Source organism: Gymnoscopelus braueri (assembly GCF_963280865.1).
Source record: "Gymnoscopelus braueri genome assembly, chromosome: 2".
Taxonomy (NCBI): Eukaryota; Metazoa; Chordata; class Actinopteri; order Myctophiformes; family Myctophidae; genus Gymnoscopelus; species Gymnoscopelus braueri.
The window spans coordinates 15,486,674-15,502,234 of NC_137604.1; the positions used below are offsets into that span (position 1 = coordinate 15,486,674).

The 15,561-nt window shown below is 40.5% G+C and overlaps 1 protein-coding gene across 1 annotated transcript; it reads left to right on the forward strand.

Moving 5' to 3' along the window:
- Positions 1 to 12,825: 12,825 nt before the first annotated feature.
- On the forward strand, positions 12,826 to 14,399 carry LOC308094388 (GTPase IMAP family member 7-like; the record flags this gene model as incomplete). Its single annotated transcript, XM_080441014.1, has 2 exons — positions 12,826 to 14,008; positions 14,386 to 14,399. The coding sequence occupies 2 exons, from the start codon at positions 12,826 to 12,828 to the stop codon at positions 14,397 to 14,399; spliced, it is 1,197 nt and encodes a 398-aa protein (XP_080297140.1).
- Positions 14,400 to 15,561: the final 1,162 nt, after the last annotated feature.

The following is a 15,561-nucleotide window of genomic DNA, read 5'->3' on the forward strand; positions in this document are numbered from 1 at the left end:
TGTGTGTCTTCACATCGCTTTTTAGTTAAGCGCGCGCGTGTGTGTGTGTGTGTGTGTGTGTGTGTGTGTGTGTGTGTGTGTGTGTGTGTGTGTGAGAGAGAGAGAGAGAGAGATGAACAACGAGTGAGCGGCGGCGGCGGGGGAGAAGGGGGGGGGGGGTTGCCGGTGTTTTCGGCATGGTTTCAGGTTTCAAGCATTGTTTGTGTGGCCACATGTGGAGGAGAATTTATACGTCACGGGAGAAGAAAAAAAAAAAAAAAAAAAACGTGTACACGTGATGCGGAAGTCTGCCGCGAGGAGCTGTGGAGACCATAGACATAAGCCAGATTCCATTCCCGAAAATCTCGGCCACTCGCTCACTCCCACTCGGTCACTTCGACTCCAAACCGGATGTGCTCAGGGTCCAATTATTCAGTTGCTTCTTGGAGGAGGCGAGTGGAGTCGAGTGGAGGAGCCGAGGAGGCTCTCTACTTCCGCATTTAGCGAGTGTACATCAAGTGTAGGCTCGACCCATAGAGTTAAAAAATAATAGAGAGGGCACCCGAATTCTCCTCCCATCCACTTGCATTGAGTTGCTCACCCAGCGCATGGGCCTATTTGAACCCTTCTTCCGGGTTGGAAATTTGGTGGGCGAGGCCTATTTGGGGCTCCAAACGCGTCACTTCTGTGACGCGTTTTGCGTCACAGTGACGCGTTTTGCGTCACAGAAGCGCGCAGCCCCGTGCGCAAGCTCGTGCGCATGCTCGTGAGTCGAGCCCATTGGTCGAAACCGTTTTCGCTCGTTCATGTATAGGTACTAAGCTGCAGTACCATGAATGGCCAGCATGTTCAATTGGCTTCAGTGAAACCACTGGGTTCTGGGGGCTTGGCTCGACCACTCTCCACAGCTCCTCCGCGGCAGACTTCCGCATCACGTGTAGACGTTTTTTTTTGTTTTTTCCCTTCTCCCGTGACGTATACATGGTCTTCCTCCACATGTGGCCACACAAACAATGCTTGAAACCCGAAACCATGCCCCGAAAACACCGGCGGCCCCCCCCTCGCCCCCGCCGATCACTCGTTGCCCATCTCTCACACACACACACACACACACACACACACACACACACACACACACACACACACACACACACACACACACACACACACACACACACAGTGTAAATTAACTGAAAAGACGCAACAAGCCACTGGCTTTATTGCTTTGTATGATATAAAGTATAATACAATTATATACATTGTAATATATTGTGCACACTTATACTGTCTCAAAAGCTGATAGTTCATTTCTCTCCGTGCATGCCTCAATGCAGTGCATGGACTACTATAAATTACTGTGACAAAGATTATGTTTAAAATAATGTATTGTATTTATATATAGACTGAATATAGGGTGACTATATTCTGAATTCCCCAAAAAGAGGACACTTTACGCTATTTAACTATAGCCGTACTCATTCAATTCTGAACCGATTCTTACATTTTAAAATTCTGTATTTGCTGTGAAGGGTCTTCTTTCATGTCTATCAGTCATGATTTATTTCGCTATCAAACAATATCAAGCAAAATCACAAAATCGTCTGAGTTTTTTTCTTTTTTCTTCGTCCCAGAAGTGGGGAGGATATCACCCAAACTCTCAAAACCCCGGACATTTGAAGGATTTTATAAACCCCCCCCAGACAGCCCCCCAAAAGAATATATGTCCGGGTAAAAGAGGACGTATGGCCACCCTGCATGAATGATGTAATTCAGAGTCAGATATACTCTGTAATATACGGTGGCTGTTATACGCAGCAGTGCCGTGCGGGACTGCTGCGGGGGGTGGGGGGTCTGGGGACTGTACGAGCAAAAAGAGGGACGGGTCAGGATTTAATTCATAAATGTAAGTTTGCTCATCCTGGCGCTTCGTTCACTATTTCAGGAATAAATGGCTTTGCACAAAATGTTAACTATAAAGATAACAATGTGGCCATCCACATTGATGAATTGTCCTATTCTATTCTGTATTATTCTATACCTGCATATTATTCTATGCATGTATATTTTCATCCACGGCTCTGGTCCAGCTGTTTGAGACTTCATAAGTGATCGCGGAATTTGCCGTCGCTTTGAAATGACGCGCTAAGTGCAGTCCGATCCTTTGAGGCCAGCTGGTCGGCCACTCTGTCCTCGCAAATAATCCTCGGCTCCTCGCAGGGGCGGGGCTTAGGCGCGAGTGGAGGAAGCGAGGAGAGTGAGCGAGTGACCTAGCTTTGGGGAATGGAATGGCTATATAAAGGTAGACGCCTCCTCTGGCTCTGAAGCGTCGGCATCTCGGACGCACTTCCGCTTCCTCTATGCTTCCGGGGGGCAGCTGGAAATTTCCGTGTGCGTCACAGAAGGGGGCGTTCAGTAGGCCAATCAGACGCAGGTGGGGGCGGGACAACTAGATTCTGACAAGTCCTGGAAAAGACGCGCTGTGGTTGGCCAGTAGTCAACACGCTGTGATTGGCCAGTGCCCGTTCCCCCCGGAAATATGGTGGCCACCATACCAAGCATGTCGCTCCAATGAAATGCAGAGGCCAATGAGGTATCTAGGTTTCTATATCTATGGTGGAGACTGCTGGAGCGTACACTTCATGTACACTCACTCAATGCGGAAGCGCAGAGACTCCTCGCCTCTTCCACTCGACTCCACTCACCTCCCCCAAGAAGAAAATGAACAATTGGAACCCGACTACTTCCGGTTCGAAGTCGGAGTGACCGAGTGGGAGTGAGCGAGTAGCCGAGATTTTCGGTATTGGAATTTGGCTTCTAGTCTCATGCAATGGTGGTAGACAGGAACTTTACAACTGTGCCACTAGGGCCTGCATGTAGGCCTATGCATGTTTCTTAATCTTCTTTATCTTCTCAGATACAGTAAGTGTTTCATGTGTCTCTGTCTTTTGGTTTCATTGTGATAGCATACTAATTAAGGAGTGGCATAATTCTATGGACTTTGAAAACAAACCTATATTTCTTATCAGTATGACAGATTGTTCTGGTGTGTTTTAGCAGATTGATGGCAGACAATAAATCTGCTATCGGACCTTTCCCACACAAACCTTTCATGCTTGGACACAAGCTATTAATCAAGATAGTTTTGATTTCAAAAGACGTTATCTTCATTCTGTCTGTGGCACAAAATGAACTTTGCTTCATCAGGTCACATGATTCCCTCCCAGCATTTACAAGAAATGGTCCCATGTCTTGTAAATCATAGATCTCTGACTCCCCCCATCAAAGGACTTGCAGACTGAACACTATAAAATGATGGAGACACCAGAGATGTGTCAGTGAGCTGGTCCCTTGTTGATGAAGCTTCCTCTGTCTCTCCAGACCTACATTAGGATTTCAATATTGAAGCAGGTAAGACACTGAGACCACTTGTAATTTAATGACACGAAATGTGTGACTTAACCTCTTTAATTGATGTTAATATCAATTCATTCAATTGTCAGAAGCTGCATTTTCCAAATACAAATTTAAATTCATTTGAAGGTATTGAACTAATTTCTTTGTTTGTCACAAAATAATATCTTGCCAATAATTTGAAACGTTTAAATGTCTAAATGAAATCTATAATTAATGTTTTGCACATATGCTTTGGGGAGAGGATTAAAAACCAGAAGGCTACAGACTGGGGACAAAATGTAGACAGAAGGACGTGTCCCCACTATCTTGAAAAGGACGTGAATTTCCCCTCCCATAGACCCTCTGAAATTGAATTTATCACCTGCATTGTACACTGTACTGTATACTTTACTAATTGCAATGGTGGACAAGGTACTGAACCCCATTCTTGATTCAAAGTATAGATACTCTGGTCAAATATAATATACACTTATTTATAATGTAATATAAAAAAGTGAAGGTTGCTCTGTCAAATTTTGTACTTGAGTTAAATACTGCTACTTGCTTTTTATAATACTTAGGTATATTCAAAAGTACAGAGTAGGGTACCTTATATTTTTAATGACATTTTGTGGGGGGGGGGGCTTCAAAGCTTAAAAAACAATATCAAATATAGCTGCAAGCAGCGATAAGCGGGCCAGGGAATAGAGAGAGAGAGAGAGAGAGAGAGAGAGAGAGAGAGAGAGAGATGAGAGAGAGAGAGAGAGAGAGAGAGAGAGAGAGAGAGAGACTAATGAGGAGTGAGTGAGGGCAGGTGTGATTATGGATTGAGAGGGAATGACAGCAGGTGAGGTGGGTAGATCCAATCCATGGGAATAGGCCAGGTGGACTGTTGCTGTTGCTCACTTTCTAAAAGAACATAATTATGAGAGAGAGAGAGAGAGAGAGAGAGAGAGAGAGAGAGAGAGAGAGAGAGGAGCGAGAGAGAGAGAGAGAGAGAGACGGAATAGATTGAAGAGAGAGAGAGAGACGGAATAGATTGAAGAGAGAGAGAGAAACGGAATAGATTGAAGAGAGAGAGAGAGAGAAACGGAATAGATTGAAGAGAAAGAGAGAGAGAGAGAAACGGAATAGATTGAAGAGAAAGAGAGAGAGAGAAAAGGAATAGATTGAAGAGAAAGAGAGAGAGAGAGAGAGAGAGAAACTGATTAGATTGAAGAGAAAGAGAGAGAGAGAGAGAGAGAGAGATCGGAATAGATTGAAGAGAGAGAGAGAGAGAGAGAGAGAGAGAGAGAGAGAGAGAACGGAATAGATTGAAGAGAAAGAGAGAGAGAGAGAAACTGAATAGATTGAAGAGAAAGAGAGAGAGAGACTTGGAAACTGAATAGATTGAAGAGAGAGAGAGACATGGAAACTGAATAGATTGAAGAGAGAGAGAGCGAGAGAGAGACATGGAAACGGAATAGATTGAAGAGAGAGAGAGAGACATGGAAACATAATAGACTGAAGAGAGAGAGAGATGGAAGCAGAACGGATTGAATGGACATCTCAACCTATTGCCATTAACAGGAATCGAACCCTCAACCTTTGGATTGACAGGCTGCAACACTACCTATAGTGCTATAGCTTTGTACAGATTGAGGTTGTCTGTTGAAGATAAAGTGAACCAGTGAAAGCAGCCGACCCACATGCTCAGAAACACGTTGCTATCTGAAAAGTTGTGAGATTGTAGAGAGAGAGAGAGAGACATGGAAACGGAATAGATAAGGATAATTCCTTTAACAGGTCCGTTCATGAAAGTCCTTGTGGTCTTGTTTCCAATGAGGGCCTGTGAGCAATTAGGGGTTAAGAGTCTTGCTCAGGGACAAATTTCATTTGCTGGCCTGGAATCGTACCTGGGGCAACTAGGGCCTCTGGCTCCCTAGGCTGGCTCACTAACCACTCAGCTATGGCCGCCCCTCAGAGAGAGAGAGAGAGAGAGAGAGAGAGAGAGAGAGAGAGAGAGAGAGAGAGAGAGAGAGAGAGAGAGAGAGAGAGAGAGAGAGAGAGAGAGAGAGAGAGAGAGAGAGAGAGAGAGAGAGAGAGAGAGAGAGACATGGAAACGGAATAGATTGAAGAGGGAGACATGGAAACGGAATAGATTGAAGAGAGAGAGAGAGAGAGAGACATGGAAACAGAATAGATTGAAGAGAGAGAGAGACATGGAAACATAATAGATTGAAGAGAGAGAGAGAGATGGAAGCAGAATGGATTGATTGGACATCTCAACCTATTGCCATTAACAGGAATCGAACCCTCAACCTTCGGATGGACAGGCTGCAACACTACCTATAGTGCTATAGCTTTGTCCAGGCTAAGGTTGTCTGTTGAAGATAAAAATGAACCAGTGAAAGCAGCCGATCTACAAGCTCAGAAACACGTTGCTATCTGAAAAGTTTTGAGATTGTAGATCGTCTATTTTCAGAATGAAGTATGTCATACATTGCAAAAACATACCATCTCAGATAAGCATTTCATGTTATCTTTATCAATTGCATATGTATTCATTAATACAGTCTTGTTGTTTGCAATGCACTTTAAATGAAGTCTCCACCAAGTGAGGCTTGAACCGGCAACCTTGATGTTGTGAAACATTCACTTAAGCGGGAAGCCATTGGACCAACAGACCTGATCCAGTGAAAACGGAGGTCAAACAGATGATACCATTTCACGCAAATAACTGAAAAATCCTGGGTTTAAGTGTTTTTCAAACTGCTCAAAATTACGGACAATCTAAGGGCGGAGAGAGAGACATGGAAAAGGAATAGATTGAAGAGAGAGAGACATGGAAACATAATAGATTGAAGAGAGAGAAAGATGGAAGCAGAATGGATTGATTGAACGTCTCAACCTATTGCCATTAACAGGAATCGATCCCTCAACCTTCGGATTGACAGGCTGCAACACTACCTATAGTGCTATAGCTTTGTCTAGGCTGAGGTTGTCTGTTTAAGATAAAATTGAACCAGTGAAAGCAGCCGATCTACAAGCTCAGAAACACGTTGCTATCTGAAAAGTTTTGAGATTGTAGATCGGCTATTTTCAGAATGAAGTATGTCATACATTGAAAAGACATACTCTCAAATAAGCATTTCAGGTTATCTTTAACAAGTGCACTTGCATTAATTGACACAAGTAAGACGCGCGAACGCTGGAAGCGAACGCAGATTGACTGAGGCTGCTATATTTCAACCACACTGTGGTAGTGCACTCTGCCGCACTCTGCCGGCTGTATACAGGCAGTGCAGCTGCTGGCATTTCAGCACGGAGTTTCGAGTCACATGGGGGCGCGAGCCAATGAGAGCGTGAACACACACGGAAAGACCATAAATAAGGGACAGACACACACACACAACCCAAGCACAGTGATATAGTAAGCTCCACTTGGTCGGAGGCCTCCTTCCGCGTTCGCAACAATCATGTTGTGTGCAATGCAACTTCTGGTGAATATGAGAGAGAGAGAGAGAGAGAGACGGAATAGATTGAAGAGAGAGAGAGATGGAAGCAGAATGGATTGATTGGACATCTCAACCTATTGCCATTAACAGGAATCAAACCATCAACCTTCGAATTGACAGGCTGCAACACTACCTATAGTGCTATAACTTTGTCCAGGCTGAGGTTGTCTGTTGAAGATAAAAGTGAACCAGTGAAAGCAGCCGATCTACAAGCTCAAAAAGAACGTTGCTATCTGAAAGGTTTTGAGATTGTAGATCGGCTATTTTCAGAATGAAGTATGTCATACATACTTCATACCCTCTCAAATAAGCATTTCAGGTTATCTTTATCAATTGCATATGTATTAATTGACACAATTACTGGTAGTGTCTGTTGATATTTATAAGTATTTCCGTCCATTATGAACCAAGCCTCTGTGTCCCGAACTACTCTAGATCACTGGTTCAAAAACCATTTACCAATAAAGGCATTTTTGTGTCTCCTCGGAACGAAAACTAGTGAAAGTAGCCGATCTACAAGCTCACAAAACGTTGCTATCTGAAAAGTTGTGAGATTGTAGATCGGCTATTTTCACAATGAAGTTTGTCATACATTGCAAAAACATACTCTCTCCAAGAAGCATTTCATGTTACCTTTAACAGTTGCACATGTATTAATTGAGAGAGAGAGACATGGAAACATAATAGATTGAAGAGAGAGAGAGATGGAAGCAGAATAGATTGATTGGACATCTCAACCTATTGCCATTAACAGGAATCGAACCCTCAACCTTCGGATTGACAGGCTGCAACACTACCTATAGTGCTATAGCTTTGACCAGGCTGAGGTTGTCTGTTGAAGATAAAACTGAACCAGTGAAAGCAGCCGATCTACAAGCTCAGAAACACGTTGCTATCTGAAAAGTTTTGAGATTGTAGATCGGCTATTTTCAGAATGAAGTATGTCATACATTGCAAAAACAGACCTTCTCAGATAAGCAATTAATGTTATCTTTATCAATTGCATATGTATTCATTAATACAGTCTTGTTGTTTGCAATGCACTTTAAATGAAGTCTCCACCAAGTGAGGCTTGAACCGGCAACCTTGATGTTGTGAAACACTCACTTAAGCGGGAAAACATACCCTCTGAAATAAGTATTTCAGGTTATGTTTAACAATTGCACATGTATTAATTGACACAATCATGTTGTGTGCAATGCAACTTTAATGAAGTCTGCATCAAGTGAGGCTTGAACTGGCAACCTTCAGGTTGTGAGGCACACGTTTAAGGGAGAAGCCATTGGACCAACAGACAAGAACTTGTGAAAAAGGAGATCACACAGATGATACAGTTTCACGCAAATAGCTGAAAAATCCTGGGTTTAAGTGTTTTTCAAACTGCTCAAAATTGCGGACAATCTAAGGGCGGAGCTTACTGGTCAACGTGATACATGTGTTCCTCATGAGTCAAGGCACATGTGTAAGCAGGTTTAATGGCTGTCGGCCAAACGAGGCATGACTTTTGCCTGTTTAAAGTTTGCACTTTCAAAAAATCGCTATAGCGCCCCCCTTTGACCAATTGGAGTAAGATTGGTTTCAGTAATATTTGGAATGACCCTCAACATTAACGCAAAGTTTCAAAGAAATGTGAGTCTGCATGTATGTGTTAGGGGCAGATGAATAATTGTCATAAAACTGCAATATTCATTGGCTCATTAAAGCTTCATTTTTTCACTTATGGAAAATCTTTTGCATCAGTTTGTCGGCATAGGTCCAAAGTTCATGTGTAAAACGTTTCGTGCAGATTACTCAAAAATCCCAGGAGGAGATAGGTTTTAACTGTTTTTCATATAATTCAAAATGGTGGGAGATCTAAAGGTCAGAGGTCAAAAGTCAGAGGGTTAAAGTTGTTCATCATGAGTAGACGCATGTGTGTATTGAAGTTTTATGGCTGTAGGTCAAACAGGGCATGAGTTGTACCTGTTCAAAGTTGGCATTTTCAATTGAGTGCTATAGCGCCACCTTTTGACGAAAGATTGTGAGATTTATTTCTTGACCATCTACCATATGGCCGAGTTTCGTAAAAAGCGACAGCACGGTTCACCCAGAACTGCGAAAAGTGGCAGAAGAAACAGAATACAGGGAATAATAAAACAGGTCCAGAGCTGAGCTCTGGCCCCGTAATAATAGTGAAAATAGCAGATCTACACTAGTTTCACTATTTGAAGTAGGGCTCTACTACTAACTACTACTTAACTAATTCATTCATAATGTGAAGTCCTGGAAATAGTGGAGTCAAAAGCAAAAAAAATGTCTTTGAAAATATAGTGGATGAAAGTAAATATCAAAAATTTGAAATATGGAGGTTTTTAGCAGTGACAAATTGAATGCCTATCATTGTGAAACAAGTCTGCCTTGAGTCCATATGTATAACATAATGCAATGTGTTTCATCAGTGACCTATGAAGTGGTGAATACCAAACAACTAACAAGATACTGCATTCAAGTATTTTATGTAAGTATACTCTTTTCATTGTCCTCACTGTACACCAGAGTGATACGTACAGCTGTGAAAAAGTCAACATTTTGTAACAGAACATTCGATAGGGTTGCCAACTGACCCTTGAAATACAGAATCGTCCCTTATTTGAACTGATAAGGGACACACTTTATTCCTTATGTTGGTAAATCAATCAAACACACATCTTACAAGTTCAAATAGCGCATATACATACATTACAGGCTGTTAACCACTTACACCCTCTAGACTTAAGTCTCTGTACTTGGACCACTTTTTCTGTCTACACCAAATCTCTTTGCCAAAAGTAGCTCTACAAGCTCATGATATGTTGTGAGCTTGTAGAGCTGCTATTTTTAGATAGTATTAGTCTGGCATCATGCAGGTGTGTGTGCGTGTGTGTGTGTGTGTGTGTGTGTGTGTGTGTGTGTGTGTGTGTGTGTGTGTGTGTGTGTGCGTGCGTGCGTGCGTGCGTGCGTGCGTGCGTGCGTGCGTGCGTGCGTGCGTGCGTGCGTGCGTGCGTGCGTGCGTGCGTGCGTGTGCATGTGCGCGTGCGCTTAAGTATGGAGATACAGAGCGTTAATCTTACATTGAGAGTGTAAAATTGTCTTTCTTTCAAGAGTCTAATTTAAACTCTTAAATTTATGGTGTAGTAATAGTTTTAGAGACAACCAAATGTTAATATCTAAGATGTAGACACCAGAGATGTGTCAGTGAGCTGGTCATTGTTGATGAAACTTCATAGCCTGTCTTTATACTTCCTCTGTCTCTCCAGACCTACTGTACACCAGAATTTCAACTTTGAAGCAGGTAAGACACTGAGACCTCTTACTGACATTTTGTAATGTTATTTTATTAATGAAAACTGAAATGTGTTTGTCAAATTGCATTGAACTTATCATTCCTAAAAGTTGCATTTGTCACAAAACAACAATTGACAATAATTGGACAGATTTTTCACTAGAAAGGTTTGCTTTCTGACTACAACTTACAATTTACTAATTCATATATTTAGCAGACGCTCTTGTCCAGAGCAACTTACAATAAGCAAGGTAATTACATAGAATGCAGAGTGACAGCGTAGTGTCTTAAGAAATTAGGATCACAGGTAAACCAAGAATCTAACATCAGTCTAACAATACACTATATAAAAAACCTGTAGCTACATATAGGATACCAGGTAAACAATGAACCTATAGTATCTGTTTAAATAACATGCTATCTAAATCTAAAAAGTTTACATTGTAATTTGAACTACATAATATGTTGTATGTCTTTCTTGCAAATGAGTAATGCTAAAATAGAGGTAAACTAGATTAGAATAAATAATGGATGGAATATGAAAAATCCGACAGATCTGTCTTGATCACATGACTATAGATACACATATATGCGTGTGTGTGTGCGTGCATGTGCGCACGTGCACAAGTGTGCTTGCGTGTATGTGTGTGTGTGTCTGGTTTTGCCCTCTTGTTGTGACTACTACACCAACTGATAACCCATTGCCAACTGGCTGAAAAAACACTGATCTGGTGTTCTTGAATCATTTGCTTAAATGAATATGATTGGCTGTTGAAAAATAACACTTCATAAAAAGACGCATGAACCAAATCCTGAGAACAGTCTCCACCAGAAAGCTCAGTGGAGTGCATATCTCCGCCAGGCCTGGTGGTCTACCCAGGGCTGAAAATGTTATTGTATAGCCTATGACCTACGGTTCAAGATTTACAAGCCAAAACGTAAAGCGTGCGGGTATAGTGCCATATAGTGCCATATTATACAAATGCTGCCCCCCCCCCCCAGATATATGAGGAGCACCCTTTTCTAGTTTGATTGTGTTGCTTTGATTACGTTTATAGTGTTATCTGTTTTCATATTGTTATAATAATATCTCCTTCTCTCTCTCTTTCTCCCTCTAAGAAAGTAAGACAACACCTCGAAACAGACATGAATTCAAAAAGCCAGAAGAGAGATGGAGGTATGTATCTTGCCAAAAGATATAAGTCAAGTTTCAATATATATTGTCTTTGTTAAGACAAGTAAGAAGAAGGTCTGGTAACGCTTTCTATGGAGCCCATGTCAAGCCATTATAAACATACATTATAATCTGCTTATAGCACTAACCATTAGAAGCAATATTAAGTACTTATGATTTATAACAATAATCAAAACACATTAGTGTTTTATGACGACTGATGAGGTCAAGTATAGATGCACTGCAATCTGCTTACAACATTATTATAACTAGAAAGTACTGTTCCTGAGAAACAGTGTGGGCTCGCTATGTTGGTAGTGTTGGTAGTGTTAAGTATCAACAGTGTTAAGAGTGTTGCTATTTCTTTTTTTAAGTATTGTTAGAGTTACAAGTGTTGATAGTTTAGTTAAAACACTCGATCACCACTTATAGTGACTTATAACACACTGTAATGCATCATAACGGTGATTAATGCATTATATAATCATTATAATGTATTACAAATAATAATATAAATGATACATTATGATCCTGTGGCCAAAAGAAATGCCTGTGAGTGACCAGTAATTATGCAATATTGTGATATTTGATGTTATATAATTATGAAAAGGCTTTATAATGTATTACAAATGTGTTAAAGGATAACTTTGTATTTTTATGTTTGTGTTGATAATAATTAATACAAATTTCAATTTGAACATGTTTTGGCCTATACAGGCATACAATCAACATATGTTTTTCCCTGGATTGTGTGGCATTTCTTCCTTGGCCTAGTCGGGATGTGCAATTTCACGGCAATCGGACACTGCGTTTATGATTTGAGGAATTTTGTACTAAACGGGCCACTCCTGCAAACTTTGGAAGCCAATCTTATTCAATAAGGATGGAATATGAAAAATCCGACAGATCTGTCTTGATTACATGACTTTAGATATAATGTGTACCAATTTGCTTAAATAACTGTAGGAGTTACATAAAAAAATGTGCAAACATCTGCCTCCTGGTGGCACTATGACTGACCGATGTGAAAAATTCGGGACAGAGGTTCTGCTCTGACCTCCGTGTCTTCAGCCTCACGGAGACAAAAATAGCCGGCTTATTGTGTAAAACAATTTCATTTTTATCAATTACACGAATGCCCCCGCCCCCTAGTAAAAGAATCGCTATAACGATAGAAAGCACTGAATGATCATTACAAACTTATAAAAGAACCCTTGAGGTAAAAAAGCTAAGTTGACCTTTAAGTCATAAAATACTTTATGTGTTATGATTATTGTTAGAAAGAATTATAAGTACTTGAGTTCTTCTGGGTACTTATAACTTTAATTATCTACTGTTATAAAGCGTTATGGACATGCACTTCATAGAAAGTGTTACCAAAACGTTTTAATTAGACAAAATGTATGTAATTAGCATAGCTAATCATTAAACTGTTTTTCTTTTTTGTTACCTGACATCATCATCCATAACCATATACTTTTATGCCATCAGCTCCCATTATAAATGATGAGGACATTCGGATTGTGATGGTTGGGAAGACAGGAGCTGGAAAGAGCGCCACTGGAAACACCATCCTGGGGTTTGAAGCTTTTGAAGCCAAGTTTTCATCTGGATCTCTGACAGTGAACTGTAAGAAAGCCAGAGGTAAAGTTGATGGTAGAAAAGTCTCTGTTGTTGACACACCAGGCTTGTTTGACACCAAGTTCAGCCAAGACAAAACCATGAAAGAGATGGCTCAGTGTACAGATTATTCAGCACCTGGTCCCCATGTGTTCCTGGTTGTGATCAAACTGGGAAGATTCACAGCTGAGGAGAAGACAACTGTGGAGATTATTCAGGAAGCATTTGGAAACATGTCGATTAAATACACCATGCTTCTCTTCACCAGTGGTGACCAGCTTGATGACGGTCAGTCAGCTCAGGATGTCTTTAACGACTCTCCAGATCTAAAAGAATTAGTCAGCAAATGTAATTTTCGCTATCATGTCTTCAACAACAAAGATAGAAAGGATCCCTCTCAGGTCACTGAGCTGCTGAACAAAATTGACACGATGGTGAAAGAAAATGGAGGACACCACTACACTTCTGAGATGCTCCAAGAGGCAGAGAGAGCAATAGAGGAAAAGAAACAGAGAATTCTTAAAGAGAATGAAGAGAAGAGACGTAAAGAGGAGGAAGAAGTGAAGAAAAAATATGAGAAAGAGGCTCAGCGAAAAGAAAAGGAAATGAAAGAAAAAATGGAACAAATAGCAAGAGAGAATGAGGAGAAGCTACGCAAACACATGGAAGAACAGAAGAAAATACTTGAAGATGAGAAAGAGGCTCAGAAAAGACAAGAGGAAATGTTAAGAAAAGAAATGGAACAAGAAGCAAGGGCTGCCAGAGAGAGGGAAGAGAAGAGAAGCAAAGAGATGGAAGAATTTCAGAGAAGATATGTAAATGATCAAGCGGCTCTGAAACAAAAAGAAGAAATGTTTCAAAAACAAAAGGAAGCCGACGCAAAAGCTCTAAGAGAGAGAGAAGAGAGGACACGTAGGGAGCTGGAAGAACAGAAGGGACAATATGAGGCAGAACTTGAGGCTGCGAGACGAGCAAATGACATGAAGAGACAAGAAATGGAAGAAGAGGCAAGGGCTGCTTTAAGGAAGGTAGAAGAGAATCAACGTAAAATGGAAGAAGAACGTAGAGTCGCTGAGGAAAGAGAAGTAAATAGAATGAAAGAACGACATCAAGAAGAAGCAAGAGAGAAAGCTGAGGATAGGGGCTTTTTCACTAAAATTGGGAAAGCAATCGATAAAATTCTTAACCCTAAATGCGCACACCAGTAGAGTTCATGTTTGGAAAATTGCATGTTATGGCTCACGCCCAAAAAGATATTGTGCTACTTAATTATCACAATTATATCACAACAAAAGATCTCCTATAAACCTGCTTGTAGATATTTTGATTGATTTGTCGGTGTTATTTTAACCACTCCTCACTTCATGTTCAACAGACCAGTGAAACTATTCTGATAACTTGTGTTCTGTTTTTCTCTAAAGAAATAGAGATCTGAGAAGATATGCCATAATATATATGCTATGGGTAAAATATATTTGAGTGGTTTGGTGGAATAAGCCTTTAAGTTGTTTCCCCTCCTGTTTATATTTGGAGTAATTATTTGTGTTTTGTTCCTTTTGATTTGATTAAGTAGGAGATTTCTGTAATTTCTATGAAACTATTCCGATCATAAATTGTGTTCCATTTTTCTCTAAAAAAAACTGATGTTATACTTTATAGATGTGTGATGATATGATATAATATCATATATAATATTCTATGGGCAAAATATATTTGACTTTGCTGATTGGTGGAAGCCTTTGTGCTTAATTTTTTTTAAAGATTTGTGTTTTGTTTCCTTTAGATTTGATTATATAGGTAATTGTAGGTTGTTCATGTTTACTTTAGTTGTTTTGGCTATTAGTCCACCCTGAAGCTACAGGATGTTAATAAAACATTGAAAAAGGCAGGACATGCTTTGTTGCGGTGGTTCTTGTGAGATGGGAAGTTGGGAAGAGTGGAGTCCCACTTCAAGATGCACTTCACCCACTTTTAATCTTATCTTCATATAACTGGTCCTCAGCAATGCTCATTATAAGATGTCACTATTTCCATACTCACTCAGCGTCTCATTGGTGGACTGTGGACATTTCAGAAACCTGGCTACCATGGAACTGCAATGCGCACTTATGGTGTTCCATGGAATCAACCATTCATCCTTTAATACATTTGTTGAGCGGTATAAATGTTAAAAGTGGTTTTGTTTCTGGGTTATATAATGGTTATTTAATAAATTTCAAGAAAAGTTAAATGGAACCACAGGTAATACCACTGTCTGGAACATAGATTTAAAGGACTATAAAGTCAGTATAAATTGGCAGAATGTTTGGAATAATATTCCGTTACTTCTCTTAATTACAACAATCAATTGATTCATTATAAACTAATACAACCATTTTATTTATCACCTAGGAAACTCTGCCAGATTAGAATTGTACAAAGTCATGGGAACCACCTCATAACCTTAGTTAGACTTGAGATTGGAGGCGTCCAGTGCTCGAGCACAGGGAGCAAAGATGGGATCGATCCAAACATGACTTACTGTGGCCCAGAAGGTTAAATCCACTAGGTTGAACACCTGTACTTTGGTATCAGAGAATGAGCAATTAAGCATGTCA